The sequence below is a fragment of the Pithys albifrons genome, chromosome 3 (assembly GCF_047495875.1).
Source record: "Pithys albifrons albifrons isolate INPA30051 chromosome 3, PitAlb_v1, whole genome shotgun sequence".
Taxonomy (NCBI): domain Eukaryota; kingdom Metazoa; phylum Chordata; class Aves; order Passeriformes; family Thamnophilidae; genus Pithys; species Pithys albifrons.
Genome location: NC_092460.1, coordinates 77,112,802 through 77,134,177, shown reverse-complemented (window position 1 = coordinate 77,134,177; position 21,376 = coordinate 77,112,802). Strand labels below are relative to the sequence as shown.

The 21,376-nt window shown below is 39.4% G+C and overlaps 1 protein-coding gene across 2 annotated transcripts in view; it reads right to left on the bottom strand.

Moving 5' to 3' along the window:
* The window catches only part of ST7 (suppression of tumorigenicity 7), a 152,965-nt gene that overhangs the window by 1,653 nt on the left and 129,936 nt on the right, over positions 1 to 21,376 (bottom strand). For both annotated transcript variants that reach the window (XM_071552455.1, XM_071552456.1), the window contains exons 12-14: positions 11,845 to 11,995; positions 7,490 to 7,582; positions 3,723 to 3,862 (exon numbers count right to left, since the gene is read on the bottom strand). In XM_071552455.1, the coding sequence (XP_071408556.1) occupies positions 3,723 to 3,862; positions 7,490 to 7,582; positions 11,845 to 11,995 (384 nt within the window). The remainder of the gene's footprint in view (positions 1 to 3,722; positions 3,863 to 7,489; positions 7,583 to 11,844; positions 11,996 to 21,376) is intronic.

Here is a 21,376-nt window from a genome sequence, read left to right as displayed (position 1 = left end):
AGCAAAGTATCTGTAGCTGAAAACAAGACAAGTTTTTCTCACTTGAAAAATTAATTGGTCTACCAAATACATTCAAAGTCACGGATACCAAAGCCTGGTTTTGATAAAGTCCAAGAAAACCTCTGCTGACAGCAAGAAGGTCAGGATGCCACCTACTCTCTTGTACAAGCTAATGGAAACAACATCTATGCTGGGGCTGTCTGGCCCTTGAAAAGCTCCTGGTGCTCCTTTCCTCAGACATCAAAGGCAGATGCCTCAGATGCCTATCTGATTTGTTGGCAGCACCCAGGAGGGCTTGCTCTGCATGGTAGGGGTTGGTGGGTTTTTTTGTTAGTTTGGGGTATTTGTTTGTCTTTCCTGTTGTTGTTGTTTGTTTGTTTTTAATTGTTTTGCATTTCCTTTAGACACTGACTGTCTTTTCCACAGGGATCAAAAAGTCCAGCAGCAGCAGTACACTTAGAATTCAGGTTGGCAGAAGGAATGATGGGAGACCTGCAAAAAGTTTTTTATTTTGTATTTTAAAAGAAAACCATCAACCTATTTCAAAACTGGCAGAAAGCAGCTTCCCAGGAGCACCTTCTGAATAGCACTGTTCTGCACGTTCATGAAGGAAATACTGTGCTGGCACTTTTTTCCAAGCCATGCAACCACAAATTTGTTCTGCTTGTCATCATCATCATCATGGCTTGGCTTCACGAATGAAGATTTGGGAAGGGTTCTACCCACATGGGTGTGTCCTTCAAGCCTGTGCAGTGGATTTTTTAGGTGAGGCACAGAGTGCACAGTACTGGCTCCACCCTTTAACTCCTAAGGTTCATCTGCCATGGCCGAGCGAGCTTGGATGGTGACAGTGAAGTCCACAGGACTAGAACCTACAACCCCTGGTATGTCCAGGAGGTCTCCCATCCAAGTACTAACCGGGCCTGACCCTGCTTAGCTGCCGAGATCTGATGGGATCGGGCGTCAGGGTGGCATTTACCTGCCACTGTTCTGCTTGTATATATATCCTCATTGACTTCCCAAATACCACAGTGTTCAGAACAAGTTCTGGCTGATGAATTCCATCCTACACTGAACCTCACAGAAGAGGAAAGGAGCTTTAAAATAGCTTTGACTTCTGCATCCAGCAGCAAAACACAGGCAGCTGGAAGAGACTGTCACAGTGGCACAGGCCGCCGTGGGCAGTCTCTCACAGGGAAGAGGTGCTCAGTACTCAAGGGCTCTCTCCACCTTGAAGCACCCTGTGTCTGGGTTAATGGGCTGTGGACAAGTGCACAAGGATGCTACCTGGAGGACAGGTCAAAGCCCAAGACCCAACTGTGCTAACCCATTCAGTTTTTGTGAAATATGGTTAACACCAACTTAAAGTAACACAGGCCTGGGCCATGGTGGTGATATTACATCTGTGCAATGCTTTGGGGATTGGCAGACATAAGTGCTAATTTTGACCTATTAAAATTAAAGCATATGTGGAAAGTTTCACAATGTAATATACCACCATCACAATGACTACCAACCAGACAGGAACAATAGACATAACCACAGAAACAGTCATCCCATTCATCATTTAGCTATTTGGGGAATTACTGACTTAAGAAACCGTTATCCCTAAAACCGAAAGGGAAGAGTCAAGACTGGTCAACCTCTCCTATTCTGTTCGGATACAGCTGCATTTCAAAGAGATGTCTGCCATGATTTTCTACAATCTCACGCACCTGGGACACTTTTCCCAGAGGAGGCAACGAAATGAGCTTTCTGAATCGACCCTTTCTATAAGCTACTAAATTAATTTCACAGGCTTGAATTCTGCCCTTCCCATGTACAACCAATATTCAGCTGCTCCATGTAGTAGTTTATGAAGATTACGATATACCTAAACCAAGTAACAATACATGTTAACTGATAGAATAACTGCATTCATATATAGGTTCTGAGATCTTTGGGTAATCTTTCTGTCTTTATGCACATAATGTAGCTCACAAACTCTATTTGTCTGTGCTTATTTTACTAATTAGAAGCTTTACCTGCTCTGATATGCAGATTTAACAACCCCATACAGAACCTTGGGGTATCTATCTATTAGCCAATGGCAGCTGCACTTACACAGGAAAATAGATCCTTCTCTTCTGATTCTACTCCCCAAATGGCTTTGCAGCCTGAAAGCTCCCAACCATGGAGAAAAAATTACCAGCACACATCAGTGTAACTTTCCTTCTCTCGCTCCGATTGCCCTCAGCAACCAAAGCTGGGTGAGTTAAGCCCATGGAAACAGGCTACCAACTTTCTCCAATTCCAGTAGCTCACTGCCTGTGGCTGGAGAATTAAGTACAACATCTCATCATGCTGCCAGCTTACGATACATTCTTTGTTCAGGATACAAGACTGATAAACACAGAACAAGGATAATAAGAGACAGATTTGGGATCATTACTATGACAGTATAAGAAAATTGTAAATTCAATTGAAAGAGCCAAACAAGGGTCATGCATTTCAATAACATAAGGAACAAAAGAACCCCCAACCACCAGATACATGAAAAGCTTTACAAAGAAGTTTAAGATCAGATGGCCAAGTTACACACTTATTGTCCACTAAACACCTACATACGCACTCAAGAAACGAGAGTGATAATACTTAATTATGTAATAATAGTTCAATAATGTTTCAGCACTTTTTGTTGGTAGAAGTGGTATCATTTGCTACAACTAATCTTATTTTCTGATTACTAGAGCTAACGAAAGAAAATACTTGATGCAAGAACCATTGCTGTACCAGACTTCTATCACTCACAAGCCTGGGTTAATAGAAGACCTGGCTTACTCGCAAAGGGAGTCTCTTGCCATTTGCAAAGAGGTTTGAAAAAGTACCTACAATCTGGAATTTGTCGGTCTTTCAGCCTTGCCTCGTCCACCCCACTCCCTATACCCCCTAAATCAAAAGCACCAAAGACATTAAAACAAGGTCAGGGGGCCATTTTGGAAACAAAAGTCCTACAAAAGATACGAATATATTTGAGAAAATATACTACAACAGAGGATATTCAGCATTTCTTGGAGAAGAAGGAGGGGTTTTTATTATCCTAGACCTTTTCTGTTAGTGGATTTTTCGTCTCCTAGGATGCTGGAGCAGTGATGTTCTTGGTTTTAAAAAGAAAAAAGTTTGGTTTAGAATAATTCATGGCTCTTCCCCCTCATCCTCTAACACTTATTAATCCTCGGTGGATTAAGAAAGCAGAATTAGGAGAGACTTCTCTGGATGTAGTTAAGAACAATTATAAGGAAATACTGAAACTACTTCCTTCTTGGCAATTTGGGGAAAGAACATAGAAATTTGCCCTGGTTAACAGTACACTCTATTTCTGTTCTATTTCTATTGCACTGGAACTCACAGGAGCCATTATGGCACTACACAAAATAGAGAGGTTCTGCAAACCATTATTAATTTATTTTATTGAATGATACATGAAAATACAGATACTCACTTCTCCCACCAAGCCCTTTTTTTTGCAAAATCATGAGGGATCTAGCTTAACAGGGGAGCCATACAAACCAAAGATGACAGACAGCAGTCTGTTCTAATGACTAGGATCCAGAACTTTTGTGCCAGTGTCCCCCTGCTCAGACTGAATATGCAGATATTTAACCCCTGGCAGTATTTAGCTCAGCCCTCCCCATACTGATGTCTTTATTTACCAGAAGGGAGTGGTAGAAGAGAATACTCACAGCTTTTGCAAAGACCCCCATAAGCTCTGGGAACTGATGTGTCAGGAGGGCAAGCATGGCTGTGAAAGAACAGAGTCCAGCAGTGAAGAGGATGAAGAAGGGAAGCTCTTTCTTGGGGTAAACTGAAACTTCATGAAATGCTGTAGAAAAAAAGAAAAAGATGGGACAGGGAGTGCATTATACACTGAAAAAAAAAAAAAACAACAACCAACCCAAACCAACATTCTTATGTGGTTTAAACAACCAGAGACACACAAAGATGCTTTTAAAGGAAAAAACACATAGTAGGTCTGAAACATCTAAGGCTAACATTATTGTTGTGTCAGTCATCTCTGTCATGTAATTCTCATCTAAAGATCGTTTTTCTGGTTTACTCTGGCCCTATGTACACATTAATTTTGCTTACCTTCTGTCTACACTAACTATAATGCTGCTGTGCAACAACTAATCACAGAAAACTAACTTAGAAATAAAACATCTGGTTTTTAATGCAGGTCCTTGACTAACCACAATGTTTGCTCAGGCTGATGCACAGAGAGTGCAGAAACATGTGCCCAGGAGCAGCAGTGATACCAAGAAGAAGCATGGCTGCAGACCATTTAAGTAGGCTGTAAAACTACAGACTTTGTAACAGTAAATTCGGAGGCTTTAATCTGCAGAACCAAGAAAAGTTATCCCAGAAGCAGGACATAAAAACATGTATTTTAAAACCTGGAAATTAAATTAACAGTGAATTTTTAAGGTGTTTGCTAATATACACTGAGAGAAATACAGAAATTTACTTGACTCTGGTGTAAAAAAGTCCTTCACTGGACTTCAGAGAAAGCAGCACTGAGAAGACTAAAATGGTGAGAAGGACAATGAGTACTTTACCAGTATATATCCCTTAAACTTTTATAGTGGCTCAGAATCAAGGTGGAAATTTGGATAAGTTGGCAAAAGGTCTGGTGGATCTGTCTGTTTCACTACATCAGTCTATAGTTTGCAGCTACAGTCAAGATAAATGCAACTTCTGAAACAATTTTTCTTATACAGGGCCAAATTCAAGGCTTCCCCTCACATACTCAAATCCTGTGGCTATTCATACACAAGAAATATCACTCTTCCATTTTTCCTACTTTCTTTGCTTCAGTAATCAGCTCTTATCTCATTGTACTTGCAGACAACATCAGCGGAGGCTAATCCAACAACATGGCAGGACAGTATTCTTGACTACATTCATCCAGAGTGCAGTAGCTCCAAAACCAACAACAGGTATTCATAAGAGTTTAAATTAAAATAAACTAAAAATATGTATGTTTTTGAATCTGCTAGTTCAATCCGTTGCAAAAGAAAAGTAGAGCTAGATTACAACTTCTCTTTGATTTAAAATAGACATCAGAAATACCAGATCATGGACTTTTTAAGCCTAGGACCTCTTGTGCTCAGTTTCTTGCACTTCCTTTTGACACAGGCTTGACCTTGTTGTTCCAGTTCGTTACCTGGTCAAGCCAAAAGTTTTGTGATTGATTGATATTTTTAATTTGGAAAGCCTATCAGATTTTTGTGTTCTGATATAATTCCAGCTGTCTCTCCTTTAAAATACATGCAATTAAAGAGTGTGGACAGGTAAGCACCCACCCGTGTCTGTCACAGTATATTAAATCCTTCCCTCCTCTAACCCAAGAGATTTTACAGTGAAAAGCATCTCCCACAACTGTGTCCTAGTTAGGCTGGAACCAGTTTATCACTCTGTGGGTGTAACCAAAACTGTGTATTCTATACCCTCTATGTCATTTCTCATGAACTGATAATAGTGGATTGTTTGCAGCAGCTGCCCAGAGCACACCTGACACCTCTGGCTACAAGCTGAGTGTTAGAGAGCCCTGGGAGATAAGCGGAAGCATTAGCACCTTCACACCCAGCCTGAGGCGTCATGTCTGCTAATGAGCCATCAGTGATTCCAAAAGTATCCCATGACTCATAGAGTTAGATCCCTCACTGTGAAACTCCTCACCCTGGGGGAAGTACTGGGCATTCCTACCTGAACCTGAGCATATATAATCTTGGGCTTTGGGCACATCTGGTACTACTCATCAGATCCAGAGGAGGACCAGAACCTCGACAGTACTGTGACCACCACTCTCAACCAGACTGTGATTACCATCCTTGCCAACAGGTTTTTCTTTCCTTTTACTTTACACTCAGGGGCTCAGCACAAGGGCTAACGAACACCATTCTGTTCATGCCCCAGGTTGCTGGTGATACATCTGGATTTTGTAGGTTAAAACGAATTTTTTTTCTGTATCATTGTATTTATTGTAATCCTTTCGGTAAATTGCAACTCTGACTTGTAATCTCTCTTGAGTCGGGTTCATTTTTTCGTGCTGGTTTACCTTTAAACCAGCACCAACTGCCAGAGCAGAACATGACTGGCTATATATGCTGTTTAAGAGTCCCTCACTTCTAACATTCTCTCTAAAAAGAGAATGCTTAGCTTTTCTGCATGACTTTGTCATTCCTAAATCTCCTGACACTCCACCCTCCCCAGCTCAGCTCCCTCTGAGTAAAACAAGCAGAGCACTCTGAGAGGTGTTGTTATAATTAGGGTGATTATAATGGGGTGGGGAGATACTGTCAGTTGCCAAGGATATCTGTGTAATATCAGCAAGAATGTGCTGTGAAGGAAAGCTGTGCAATGCATGAATTTTTGCTGTATTAGTCGCACCTAATGTTTACTCATGTAAGCTTATAAAATGAGGCAACACATTTTTCAGCCCAAACCAGAGGTTCTGAATGAAAGACTACAAAGTGTGCAAATACCCTCAAAACCAGACTTGCCAGCAGAAGCAAACTTCATTTTACTTATTCCAGAATAGATTTCTTTTTATTCCTTCTTTAGGAGAGAGAAACTGAGAGAAGAATTTCCTTCCCTGGATAAACTTGTATTTGCCTCCTCTTCCCTGACTCTGCAAACCCCTCTGCACTTCTGTGTGTTCCACTTGGGCTCACACAAAGTCCCTCTGAGAGAAAACATGTGGGAATGAAGCGTAACTGCAAGAATGGCTGCTTTGGCTCTTCCTCTGCATTCTTGTGCTTCCCTGCATGCACTGCAATGAGTCTCGTTAGGTTGGACTGCAACACTTCTCAGGGGCTGGATCTGTTTGTACATCTGTATCTGGGAACACTGTTGGCACTTTCCTAATCTGTGCCATAAACCCATATAAAAATGACTGAGATGATTTCACACCAATTTCTTCATAATAGCACACACACCATTACACGAAGAAAACCTCTTCTTGCTAGTTATGCCTGCTTTTCAGAAAATATCAGCATAACCTGTCAGAGTACTGGCTGTGTTAATGATGCAGCTGTCGTCAGGCAGGTTGGATCTTGCCTCGGAATTTAAGTAGCTAATGTGTCTACAAAAGACTAACAAGGCTGTGGCACTGCGCTTTTGATTTGATGGGATGTTACCCTAGATGAAAGATCAGACATATTTTCCAGTGTCTTGGCAAGAGAGAATGCCAAGATCTAACTCATTATATCTCTTTGGTAATCTCTCTCCCTGTCCCTAAGCTGTCAAAAATTATAAATACAGCTAATTGTTATGAACAGTGGTTAGGAGCTGCTTCTTAAACCATCATAGGACCTCCAGAGGCTCATTGTCAATCCAGTTATTCCAATCCAGTGTATTCAATTTAAAAGGCATCAAAAGAGATCAGTGCTGCAAGGCTCGGGTAAACAATTCTTCAATGCCAGTGACAGAAGAAAATAACTGAACATACATGGTAGTAGTTCTCTATCTGCGGTTTCTGTACAAATAGGGTAAGGGTAGAAAAGATGTCCTTTTTCCAGTGGATAGGGGATCATTCTGAAAGCTGAAAAGAAAACACAGTTGCAGTGAGTTTGGCAGTCATACTGAATTATATTTGCAATTCTAGAAAAAAAACATAGGCAAAACACTTATATTTGGTTGCCAAAAAACAGATAAATTGTTTAATGAAATGCCAAAATATAGAACTACACTTAGCTTTTAATCCTGGAAACACCTATATTTATTTTTATTCTCTTGAGAAGGTTCATGAATGTCAGGTGAGACCACATTACAAGAACATACATAAATGTTTGCATAATCAAAGCCCATTGTACTTCCAATTCCATGGTCAAATTTACACATTATGTCTCAGGCTTTTAGGCTGCAGAATTTTCAAATTTCAGGAGAAAGAAGTGTACCTGATGTAACAAGTATAGCCTACAAAAATAACCAGCCAAGCTTGTGAGTTCAGGCCAATACTCACAATAGGACCTCGAGCATAACAGAAGTTTTGCATGAAAAAAACACACTACTTTTCTTCCATCACACTCCAGCAATCCAGGTAACATTGATGACACAAGCCCCGAAAACCAGTTTTCCAACATGTCATGTTTTCATTTTCTATTAATTTTCTAGTTGGCAATCAAAAATTAATACTGAATTATTAAAACCAGGTTCCTCTCATGCATTCTTTCTAAATGCAGCCGATCAAGTCAGGTTTCCAATATAAACCTTCAGGTCATAGATTAAATAATACTTAATCTTATGAATTTTTAAAATTGAAAATAATAACAGAGAGGGAAAGAAATGGATTACTAAATCTGGATGGTGCTGATGTCATAGGCCAACTGAGTGTGGTTTATAGAAACATCAGAATACCTGACTGAAATATAGCCTTGCAATCAAGGCATCCTTTTCCATTATCCTATATATTATTCTCACTGTTAAAATGTCATCAATGTGTTATTCTCACTACTCCTATGAACATCAGTCACTGAAGCAATATTTTCCCCAACAGATGTCCCAGAAGCACTGTACATTTTAGCTGTTAGGTATAGTCCACTGCCACACAGTAACACACCATTATCTCTTGCTCACAAGGCAACTGAAGCATTGGTTTAAACACACAATTCCCCCAGTATTTTCAGTTGTGCACACTGCATTTGAAATAATGTTAGCTGCATTTTTGTGACATTATATTAGCGTATTTTTTCTTGGTTACCATGTTCAAAGCAATAGTAAAGAAGGTAGAAATCCTCAAAGATTGTAAACAAACCTGGGTTGTAATGCTCTTCCAGTATTAACTACCCCTCTCCATAGCAACCCAAAAAGCCAAGTCCAAATACAATAAGCTGTGTATGATCTTCACATGTAGCAAACTTGAGTTTTTGTACAAAAACATATGTGGAACAACGTTCAATGCTCATTTCTTCAAAATCACTAACACAAGTTTTTCCTTCCAATTTGGCTTAATATTGAAACTGACAATCAAGCCTCCTCGGCCTTAGACTAAGTCACAGCAATATTAAGATTTTAATCAAAAAGGGATGGTAAAGATGTTGCTTTTACAAAATGAGTGAAAAATGTCTGAATAGCTTTTACTGAATTTAAACAGTCATCCTTCACATGAGACCAGCTGTGAAATACTTACAGGAAAACCATTTTATTTAGCAATGTTATCAGTCATGGAAGAAAGTACTCTGGTCCATTTGTATCAGTTGGTGTTTACGTAGGTACTTCTCTGCCTTACTCTTACAGTATTATCTGATCCTACTTTACATGAATCGACCCAGGTAGCAAAGAGGCAATTTGCCATTCAGCCGAGTACTTGCTGTAAGAGCTACTGTGGCATTTGGGAACCCTCGTGTTTCTTTCCTTCATATAAACACTACAAATTTTGACCCAAGTCTAGAAACTAATAGTGACAATTGCCTCATACTCTTTATAAATTTGGGTACACCTGAAAATAGAGACTTTCTGGACCAAATAGAGAACCTGGACCAAACTCAGTGGTGTCACTTCGGCTTTTTCAGTGGTACTATGAATTAAAAACCTACAAACACCTAGAAAGAAAGTGAGGGCAACTCTCTGTCATGTTTTCACTGGTTTTCTCTTACAGTTACAGAGATGCCAAGATATGGACCAAAAGTTATGATTATTGGACTAGATGCTAGTGAAACCATTAAAACCCGTAGAGTCTTCATGTGTGAGCAACATTTGAACAAAATTGTTGAAGACTGGTGCACTGTTCATATCTCTTTGAACTCACTATGCAAAAGGAATTACAGATTTTTCTGTAGAGTTGCAACAACACTCATTAACATCTCTACAGGCTACTTTACAGCTACTAGCTAATGAAGTACATATTCATATTGCTGAATGTGGACATAATAAGAAGGGGAATCAGTTAGTGTAGTTAGATGAGAATGCCCAAGACTGCCTTCAGGTACAGATGACTAGAGTTCCTAAGTGGCAGGAGGACTGCAGGACAGCCAACCTCCTCTGCCAAAAGTTGGTCATGGTACAAGACCCCTTAGGGGCTGCCCAGCCTGACAATGCACAAAGATCTATTCAGGATTCCCTACAAAATACTGCTTTGTACTGATGGGATAATGAACCTTCGGCTAAAGGACTTTTGCAATAATCTAGAAGTGAAGGAACATCATGTTAAAGCAAATCACACTGGGGAGGAAGCTATGACAGAGAAAATAATAGATAGGGAGAAATGATAGGAGAAGAGCAAGCAGATATGACAGAAAAATGCAGCAGAGAAAACCCCAGGCAGCACTGGTAAGGATTACGGAGCAAGGTGTTCTATACACATAGAAATAAAGCCAATGCATCCTCAGGGAGCCTACACTGCAAATTAGGCAAGTTCAGGCCTACTGAGACTAAGGCACTTTTACAATGGAAGTATGAAGTGCATTTCTATAGCAATTATCACGGTGACAAACTATTGAAGCTAAATGAGAACAAAAAATAGTGAAAGCAAAAAAAAGTGTGATATAATAACATATGGAGAGGATGGAAAAGAACAGAATAAAGCAGAGCAGAAAAGGGGAACTAGATTATATAAGGTAAAATCCTCCATCAGAAAAAAAATCCCACAAAGGCTGATTATAAATTGTAATTTTAAATTCACTGAAACCTGATAAGATCATATCTCAAAGATACGGTAAGATATACTAGAAGGTTAGTATATGATCTTTGGAGATCATATCCTCCAACCTCCCACTCAAAGTAGGGTCACTTTCAAAGTTAGGTCTAATTACTCAGAACCAGACCAAGCTGAGCTCTGAGTACCTGTGGGGATGGAGATCTCTAAGCCCATCAGCAACCTATTCCAATGCATCACCACTCTCATTCTGAAAACATGTTTTTTAGGTCTAGATTAAATTTCTCTTATTTCAACTTGTGTGTGTGACTTCTTGTCTTCCTGCTGGGCCATTTTAGGAGGACTATGACTCTGTCTTCCATATTATCTCTCCACTGGGTGGTAGAAGACAGCAATTGGATCACCCCTTCACCCACCGTAAGTCTTCTCCAAGTTGAATAAACCCATCTCCCTCAGCATCTTGTCCTACATCACATGTTTCAGTCCCCTATGCATTCTGCTAATCTTCCCCTGGACTCACTCTAGTTTGTCAATTAAAAAAAAAGTCATAAAATACGGTATTGTTTTCTACTACTCCTTACTATGTATCTGTGTATAAGGCACACTCATAATTTCCCAATATCAAAACATTCACAGAATCACAAAATGGTCTGGGTTGGAAGAAACCTCCAAAGATCACCAGATTTCAACCCCACTGCCACAGGCAGGGACACCTTTCACTACACCAGGTTGCTTGAAACTCCATCCATCCTGGTCTTGAACACTTTCAGGGATGGTGCATCTATGATTTCACTGGGCAACCTGTTCCAGTCTCTTACTACCCTTATGGCAAAAAATATTTTCCTTATGTCTAATATAAATATACTCTCAGTTTGAAACCGTTTATTCAAATAATGACAAATTTCTACAACTCTGGAATGAAGGAAGGTAAATTATTATCCCCTTATCCACAAGTAAGAAATATGTCTCAAAAGAAGTTGCAAAATTTTGTTCAGTATTACTCAGCAAACACAATCCAAGATTTCAGAACCGTTTTTCTCCTTACATGAAGTCTGTGTTTTCAACTCAAATTTTGAGTATTTCCCTGCTGGTGAGGATGTAACCAATATCCAAAATTCTCACATACTATACTTCACAATAAACTATTATTTTCTCATGACATTGAATGAAAATGTTTGATTAGCTCCTTTGTAAGAAAGAGAATTACTTACTGCCTTCCCATGTACAGTGTAAGAGGTTCAATGCCCCCTCTACTCTTTTCCAGTGTTGAAGATGAAAGAAAGCATATGCTATTGCTTCACTGTCCCCTCTCTTCAGAATGTGTTCAGGGGGCAGAATTAAGCTTTTCATTTCTAGTAGATACTGCAATAAAAAAACAGAGCACGATTATTTCAGAGGTAATATGAAACAGAGAAAGCTGCCTGCAATTCTATAATGTGCACTGAAAGCCCTGTTTCCCTGAAGTATTTTCTCTCCTAAGTGTTTCATCAAATGTGTAACCTCACCCAACTGCACTTGGAGACAACTACCGAATTATTCCCAAGGACTAAGACATGCTGTCAGATAGTTAATGTTCTGCTCTTCAGCAGAAGTATAGGGACTAAAGAGAAATTCAAAATGAGATGTCTTTCTTATCAAAGGAGATGAAAAAAGGCTCAAAGCAGAAAACTGAGTTTAGTAACAAAAGCTTTCAAATTAACAGTGTTTATAATAAAATGAAGAAGACCTTAAGCAGTTCAATGCATGTAGGAAACTCACAGCACTCATAGTTTGCACACAGATTGCTTTACTCCATTGCATGAATTACTAGATCTATGAATATGCAAAGTTAGCAGCCATCTAAGTAACTACTAAGTTACAAGTAAATGTTACAAAATGTAACAAATTCCTGATTTCAAGGAGAAAGGAAGTATAGGATGTTTAAACTTCCTACTTGAAATAGTTATTAAAAGTAGCATTAAAATGAAAACGAAAACTATCACTGACTAAACCTACAAGCAATTTTCACAGAAGATGTCCCCCCCATAACTGAATGCCCCCTAGCAGAAGCAGATGAAACACACAGAGGGTTCCTGCCACAGGAGAAAATACAGGTCCCAGACATTATTGAAGCAGGTAATTTTTTCCTCTCTCCTCAATCCATGAAGTATATAAGCAGTTAACTAGAAGAATGACTAACACCAGCACAGCAGACAACTCATCACTGGTGCTACTACAATCCAATTAGTGGAGAGGAAAGATACAGCAGAGGCAAAAGATACACCCCTTGCTGGCATGTTTTACAGGGAAAGCAATGACAGACAGAATACAGAATCAACTCCTGTCTGTCAGTTCTCCTGAGCAGTGTGACATTTCCCAGCTGTGCCCTGACCACTCTTCAATAGCATAGGGAAACTGTTGCTTTCTTCTGGGATGCCCAAGATCAAATGTTCTCCCCATCGAACTGTTTAAGTTAACACCCTGTGCCTATGGACTGGTCTGGAAGGATGAGGATTGCAGGACTTAGGGACTGTCAACCTCCCAGTGGAGGCAGCCACAAGAAGGTAACCTGGCACTGGAGGTGAAAGGGAGGAATGAGTGGTGCCAACCTTTCACAGCTCCTGTTGAATGCTGACTTTTGTGGATGGGATGCAATGGTGTAGAAAAGAAGGCAAAAGAAAGAAACAAGGACTGAAGATTAGTCTTGTGGAAAGGAAGAGGAAAGGGTCGAGGGAAATGAGCATCGCCAGCATGATGTCATGGAGGGTGTCCTAGGGCTTGTTGCCCCTTTGCCTGAAGGAGACAGCAAGCAGGTAAAAGATTTGAAGAGACCATGATCAAAGCTGGGAACTGTTAACCCTGGGAAATAAATACTTAAAAGAGGAGAGAGAAATCACACATGTTTTTGATGCAGTAATAGTATTAAAAGAGGAGAAACTGAATTAGCAATGGGAGTCGTTTAGTGTGATACCTGGATTTTCCCTAAAGCCTTTCAGAAAAATCTGAGAGAGCTGCCGAGCAAGTGGACTAAAGCAGGAAGCTGCAATTTTGTAGGCAGGGCAGAGGATTAAGGGTGACAGAACAGAATAAAGAGCTGTCAAGAGGGAGGGAGCTGCCAGGCTTACACTGATTTTGCAAACATTCACTGCCTTAATGAATGCCTCACCCTTTTAAAAACATGCATTATACCTGTTGAGCAGAATGGAATACAGCCACAAGAGCTGCAGGTTCCTGCCTGTTTTACTAAATTAGAACATAATTCTTATTTCCATATTTGTTGCAAAATTAAATGAGAAAGTAATTTATCAATATTTAAATATTTCAATCAAACAAAAAAAACCCAAAACACAAGCCAATGACCTGCCACTATTTTAGGAAAAGAAAAACCAGGAAGGAATGTCTATTTCTAGGAGTGTTAAGATGAAAACATATTATTTTGATTCTTATATATTGCTTGTAATCAATGATGAAAAAAATCAACTGGAAATACCAGATGGAAGCATGTATCTTGACACTTGCAAATCAATCTTAGTCGTCATTCAGTTGGGTTGACTTTTCAATCTGCATTTTTCTCAGGTTCAGAAAGAAAAATCGATTTTTAAGAGTTCCTCAGATCAAAAGCACTCCTCCCCTGATGTCTCTATCACAGCTACTTTCCCAAACATAACCTGGTTTTGTGATATTCAAGAAACCTTCCCCACAAAGATGAGGGATGGCTCGAGACTCATAATTGCTTTTTTTTTAATGCATAAATGTCAGCCCCACCTTTTGCGCATACAAAGTGTTAATGAATTTATTCTGGAGGTATTTCCAGAAGGAATACTAATTGCACACAGCCCCAGAGAGACCTCATCTGGAACACTCCATACAGTTCTCATCAGGCACTTTCCAAAATGTAAAGATAAATTTGTAAAGTACAGAATAGAGCTAATCAAAGAAATGGCTTTGAAAGAGGGCATTTGAAGGCCTCCATCTACTTAACTTCTCTGAACAGGAGTAATGGGAACCAAAAAGTAGCTGTAAGTAGGGCTTGATTATTATGGAAGGAGAGATATGACTGTCCATGAAAATCAGAATGATCTTGATGTCCTAGAATAGCATAACCCTTGGTGCACTGCTGTATTTTCAAGAAGAGTTCAAGAGCCCTGAGGGCATTTGGGTTCCAGGAGGTTTTGTTGACAGGGCTAAGGGTCTACCCAGAGACAGCACAGCTACCTTTTATGGTTACCACAGGCTACTGGCCCCAGATTTTTCACAGGCAGGACTGAGTCCCAGCAATCTGCTACATTTCCAGCAGGTTTTCTGTGAAATCAACATGGTCCCCTGAAACAGTTTTTATTGGACAAGGAGACAACTTCCAGTGAAATGAAATTAAATTGTAAAAAAATCTTTTTTCAAAAACTATCCAATAAGCTGCAGTCCTCAAGCTGCACATATGTGTGAACCAAAATCCTGATGGATTTCTGCATGCAACCAGCTCTTGGAAAAAATCAGCCAAAGACATCTGACTGTAGTTTTGAAGAGGCTGTTCTTGCACTTAATCAAAGGTACACTAGACAGGTGCAATCTTCTATTCATCCACCAAAGATTTCAGGGTGGAAATCTGACTATTTATATCTCAAAATGTCCAAAGACCTCATTCCAGGGCACAGCCCTTGTTGTTACAGAACTAATAGGGATACAAAATCCAATCATACCACTAAATTCATACCAGTAACCTACACCTCTTGACAGACTCCCTATTAACTGTAACACTTGATTAACTGACATTCACTCAGATTCAACCACAACCGTCACAATTTAAATCATAAAACTTCCCTACCTTATCAATACTTTGAATACACAGGGAAGAGGGGAGCCCTCTGTCCATGTGATAGAGCTCTGAGCTCAAGCATGGTTCTGCTTCAGAGGGGGAATCAGGCAAGAGGCTAATAAGAAACCTAGCAAAGAGCTAGGCATTCATGGAGGAAATGCAGATGAGTCCAATACATCTCCAGCTGCATCTGTTTTTCAGTAACAAATGAAGTAGCTTAACTAGAACCAGAACGAGCACATTGCCATCACCTGGAGTTATCATTTTTCTTTAATAACAGGAATCAGCTCAGAAAAGACAGTCTAGAAAATTCCAGTCAGACTGATCTCTTCACTCTCGTGACCAGTGACAGAACTCGTGCTGAGCACCGGAACAGGCTCCCTGGGGAAGTGGTCACAGCACCAAACCTGTCTGAGTACAAGAAGTGTTTGCACAATGCTCTCAGGTAAGTGGTGTGACCTTTGGGGTGCCCTGAGCAAGGCCAGGAGTTGGACTCAATGATCCCAATGGATCTTTTCCCATTCAGCATCTTCTGTGATTCTATGATGTAGTCTCAAACAAGTTAGGAGTGAATACTGAAGTTGTGCAATGATTTCTGCCATCAAGAAATGGTTCTATCAGTCCTTTGCTACTGCATTGTTCTGGCTTGTATTTTTGTTTGTTGTTGTCTTTTTTTTTCTGGCCTCTTTCTTCTCTCCCTCTAAACCTTTTCTGTCAAAGAACTATATTTAGAATGTTAGAAGTGGTAAGAGTAGTTTTCATGTGTTTCCACAGAGGGCTTCTGGGCTAATTACATGACATGTAATAGACAGAGTTGAGCTACAGCACTTCTGCACACATATGGGAATATGTCTTATAATGAACATTTGGAGGATGACAATGGACCTTGTATACATGAAGTGTAACATGGTAGAGTTCATATTTCTCTAAATTACACTGACTGAATATACATTATTTATTTCATAATTGTGACAGCTCTATGGCTAATAATTCTCCTCTGTTGGGAGTGCTTTTAGCATTCCACATTACTTCAGTGACCTTTTATAAAATAAATCAACCTGTCTCAGGCAGATTTCCTTCTTGTCCTCAACTGTGCAAGTTGACTCTGAAATTACAGCTCAGGTCACAACTACACAACAGTCACTGCTGCACCTGTGACAGCATCCCTCTAGGCCAGAATATGAGAATTCAACACTGTTTCAACAGCAACTCTCCTCCTCCCAGCAGGATGAACAATGCAAGCTTAAGACAGTTCCAAAATACTGGTTTCTACATGCCTAGAGAAGCCAATTTTAAAGTCACCTTACAAATTTTCATTGAATTGACAGTAATTAAGAAGCTTGGCCTTTTTGCTGGAGATATACAAACAAATCACTGTCTCACCAAACAGTTAAAAACTCTCTTAAACATGTCTCAAATAGTTTCTCTGTAATATCATGGGGTATGCGGAACAGATTCATTTCCCATCTGGTCTATGAATTTGTTTGCATTATTTGTTTCTATTAGCAACTACAACTTACTAGAAACCACACAAGCATGCAGACAGACACAACTCTTAATAAAAAAAAGGTAAAAGTAAGCAAAAAATGAGAAGGGATGCAAGGGAGAACAGATAAATCTTTAAAAGTGCTTAAGTCAATTGTTTGTTATGTCAAGTAACTGTTTACATATGAAATTGGCATTTCTTTAAGTAATACCAATATTTAGGTTGTCTGTTTAAAATGCAGCAGGGACTCTCTTCAAATCAACCCAGCTCCTGGCTTACAGATCAACCTCATACAACTGTGTGCAGGACATACTTTTGACTCACTTTTAACAATTAGATATATGGACCATCATATTTTTTCTCTTTAATGAATCACTCTAGTCTCATAGATCACAGGTAATGCTTTTCAGGAGGAGTTTGATTGCAGAGAAGAAGGCTTGCAAATCATATCAGAGTGTTCTGCAGTTGAGGAATGTCCCAGAAACAGCTGTGGTAGTTTATCAGCATTTAGCTTGGGACAGTCACATTACATACAAATAGGGAAGCTCCAAACACATATAAATAATATTGATGAAGTCATGTTGTAGCCCGCTGGGGGTTGGTCTCTTCCTGCAAGCAACTATCAGTAAGACAAGAGGGCATGGTTTAAGCTCTGCCAGGGGAGGTTTAGGTCAGATATCAGGAAGAAATTCTTTACAGAGGGGGTAATCAGGCACTGGAATGGGCTGCCCAGGGAAGTGGTGGATTCTCTGTCCCTGGAGGTTTTTAAGATGAGACTGGATGCAGCACTTAGTGCCATGATCTAGTAACTGCAATGTAGCAGATCAGGGGTTGGACTTGATCTCAGAGGTCTTTTCCAGCCTGCCTGATTCTATGATTCTGTCTGTGTGTATGTATACATATACTTTTTTTCCAAACCATTCCACAAAATAATGTACTCTCCATGACATAGGATGTACTACTCTCTTTTCCATACAAACCCCTCTGGAATTACACCTTCAGTGGCAATACATCCATCTTTGATTAATCCTTACATTTTTGAGCAGTACGTTGTCGACAGTGTCAGCACTTGGGAACAAAACTACACAGTACCTGGTGTTACACTAAAACAAGGGGATAGTAGTTCATAGAATCTCTTTTAAGACAAAGATGGCGAGAAAAAAAAATCAGACAAGTCTTCACAAGCAAGTGATAGAATTTGTTGTGATTCTTCTCATAGTGAAATTCACAGCTCTTTGCTTTGTTTTCTTTTTCTGATGTACTCCTGACTGTGATCAGCTACTGGTTATAGGTTTCTTTCCACTAAAAAGAACCCTGGAAACACTCTGCCTGGTGAAGTGCTTTCTTTTTACATAGGCAATCTCTGCCAAAGTGTAAAGCTGCAATTTGCTGTAGCTGACTCAGTAACATAAACATGATAAACTGTACAAAGATGTAATACCTTTTATCAGAATTTTTTCTGTCACAGTTTAAAAAGCCACTTTCAAGCAAAGAAACCTTTTTACAGAGAAAATGTCTTCAGAATAAGAAATCTTGATCAGTTTGACAGTGGTTCCATTTTTGCTGCAGTCAAGGAGATCATAGCTGACAAAACTGAGCTGGCCTTACCTGGCACAGCTCAGCTTCCAGAAACAGCAGTCAGGTCAGCTGCTCAGCTTCCTGGAGAAATTTGGCAGGCTGCACTGAGGTCTGTATTGCTTTGTTCACTCAAAACAAATTCTAGTACCTTCATGTGCCACATCTTGACTCCAGTGTATTCCAAAAATAATGAGAATATATCACCTAAGGCTGAGACTTAGTGGATGGATCCCTAGGAATTAAATTGTCATAGAAATGTACTCAAATACTGAAGAAGAGATCTGTGTCAAAAGAGAGTTATTTGCTGAAAGGGTGGTTGTCTGAAGAAAGACTGACAGGCACATTAGGCCTCTGTGAAAGTCATTTTCATGCAAACAGAAAATAAAATAGAACGTGATGCGTAGTCACTAGAGTCAATTAAAGTAAAGTGGGTGCCAACAACTTTGTGACATGCATACTGACAAGAATCCCAGATTCATGCATACAGAGTGGTTTCTGTTTGGAAGGCAGGTGTTTTTGCAGAGTTTCTAACATCTAAGTAAAGATGGAAATCTGGGATTTTTAAACTGCTCCTTCTTAAGGGGTTCCTACATCTTTAGATTACATTTTTAAAAAAGGGTAAGAAGTATATCTGACCTCTGCAATATCATTATGAAAATGAAATTTGGCCATCATCTTCCAAGAAAAAATGAGTGCCACTAAGAACCCCAAGGTTGTCTTAGACAAACCTGCAACAGGTTACAATGGGAGACCCAGTCTCCCTTTCTTGGTAAATCCAGCAGCATCTCTCAGCATGTTCTGAGTATGTTCCCTGCATTCTCTTTGTCTCGGAATCTTATTAGCAAAAATGTGCTATTTACAGTTAAATGTGTTAAAAATTTATATCCAGTAATAATTTTTTATGTAGTAATTCTAACTTTTAGCCATTTGCACTGAAAATGGTAAAATCTTCTATGACAAAAGAGAAACATATCAAACAAGACAGCTTTTGCTGGCAACCTTAAATAATTTGTCACCTTTGTAACTTATTTCCTTCTCTCGATCTGAACAAAAGACTCGTTAGTGTTTAAATCCTAAAGAAGTTCTGAAGACACGCTGGTTTTGTAGTCTTGTTAGAATTCTTGTGATGCTGCTTGATAAAACTTACCTCCATTTTATTAAGGAAAAATTAGATATGACTTCAATCATAACTGAGTGGAAATGGAGCTATAATACTTACACTGTGCCTAAAATTATAACCAAACCCATAGTTTTACACCTTAATATCCTTCAGCTAATAGCAGAAAGAATGAGTGTGAAATCAGCAGTGCTGCATATTAATCTGTATCATCATAAGTGATTAATGAAAATTCTGATCTACAAGAAAAGCAGAATCTTGGAGGTCTGGAAGTGCAGACGTTATGAAGCAAATGTCTCACAGTAAAGTGAGTTTTGCGAAAGAAGTCAAGAATCAAGCTCTTAAGTATAAATATAAATAGAAAAAACAGTAAATAAATGAAGGCTTAGCCTCAGTTTAATGACAGTGCAGAGCCTGGAGACAACAGCAGGATGCACATTAGGAGCATGTAAAGAAGTGCAGACCACTGCAGCCAACTATCTTTGTCCCTGAACAGTGAATGAACCAGTCCTAAAAATCAGCCAGAGTAGCAAAACTGACCTAAAGTGGAAGGACACCCACTCAAAATCAAGTGATGAGAGGAGTAAGTGCAAAGACATTCCTTTAAAGAGGACAGAAACGCTGTGTGTTCATATGGAAACTTTAGTATACAAACTGTTACAATAGATTTTGATGGAAATTATCATCAAAGGCATTGAGATAAGTGAGAAAAATGGAGCAGGCTCCCAAGGATTGCTTATGACAGGTGAAACTGGTATCTTTGCTTGGCAAGATCTCTAATCAGGCTTTAGTAAAACATTTAGAAAGGTTCACCCAGAACAGGACTAGACTAAAGAGTTAAACAGGCAACCAGGCAGAAGAGAAATACCAATAGTTGTGTTGGTGCAAGAACCATTGGGATGGAAGAAAGTAAACAGCGTTCCAGAGAAGCAGCCTTGGACTTAATATTTTAATTTTACAGTATGGCACAAATGGACTCATCTCACCTCAACTTTGTTGCCTAAAAATCAGGCTTTTACTGGAAAAGAGTTGCTCCTTTCACTAGTCAGCATACAAACAGCTTGGAGGAAAAGTCTTTCTAGAGATGTCTAAGATAGTTTGTTCCTTCTTTTCACTGCCTGTAGAGGAAGTCTAGATTATTTTATTAAGCAAACAGCCTAACTCTGAGACAGCTACACTATGCTATTTAGTGGTTAGCATAACAGATAAAGGTCATAGAGAAAATACTTAATTCATGCAATGTATAAGAATTAACTTTCTGCAATCCATGGGTACATATGGGAGAGGTTTTGGGTTTATCTTGACAAGACTTAGTGTTCTGCTGTACCTAATGAACAGGCTCCCTATATTAGTGTACTTCTGCTGCTTACTTTCAAAGGGTAATACTAGTCCAAAGATTTGTGGGCTGAGGTTCAGAGGTCAAAAAGGTCCAGCAGCCAAAAAGCAGCTACCTCTAGTTTGCCTTTTCAATGAACTTACAGATTGTGATACTGAGCATCAGGTGATGAAATAGTAAAATGCATTAGCCTTTAGCAGCCTCTGGGCAAGATTCTTACTGCTGAGATACACATCTAGAGAGGGGTTTAGGGAATTAGAACATAAATCCATTTTTTTACTTTGTAGTTCTATGCATTCTCAGAATTTAATGACAGGTTGCTGCACAAGGAATTACTAATAAAACTTACACAAAGCACACCATGAACTCCAAAGATAAATTCCTTTGTACAGCATGCCAAAACATATTCTTACATATAATCATCAAAGCAAATA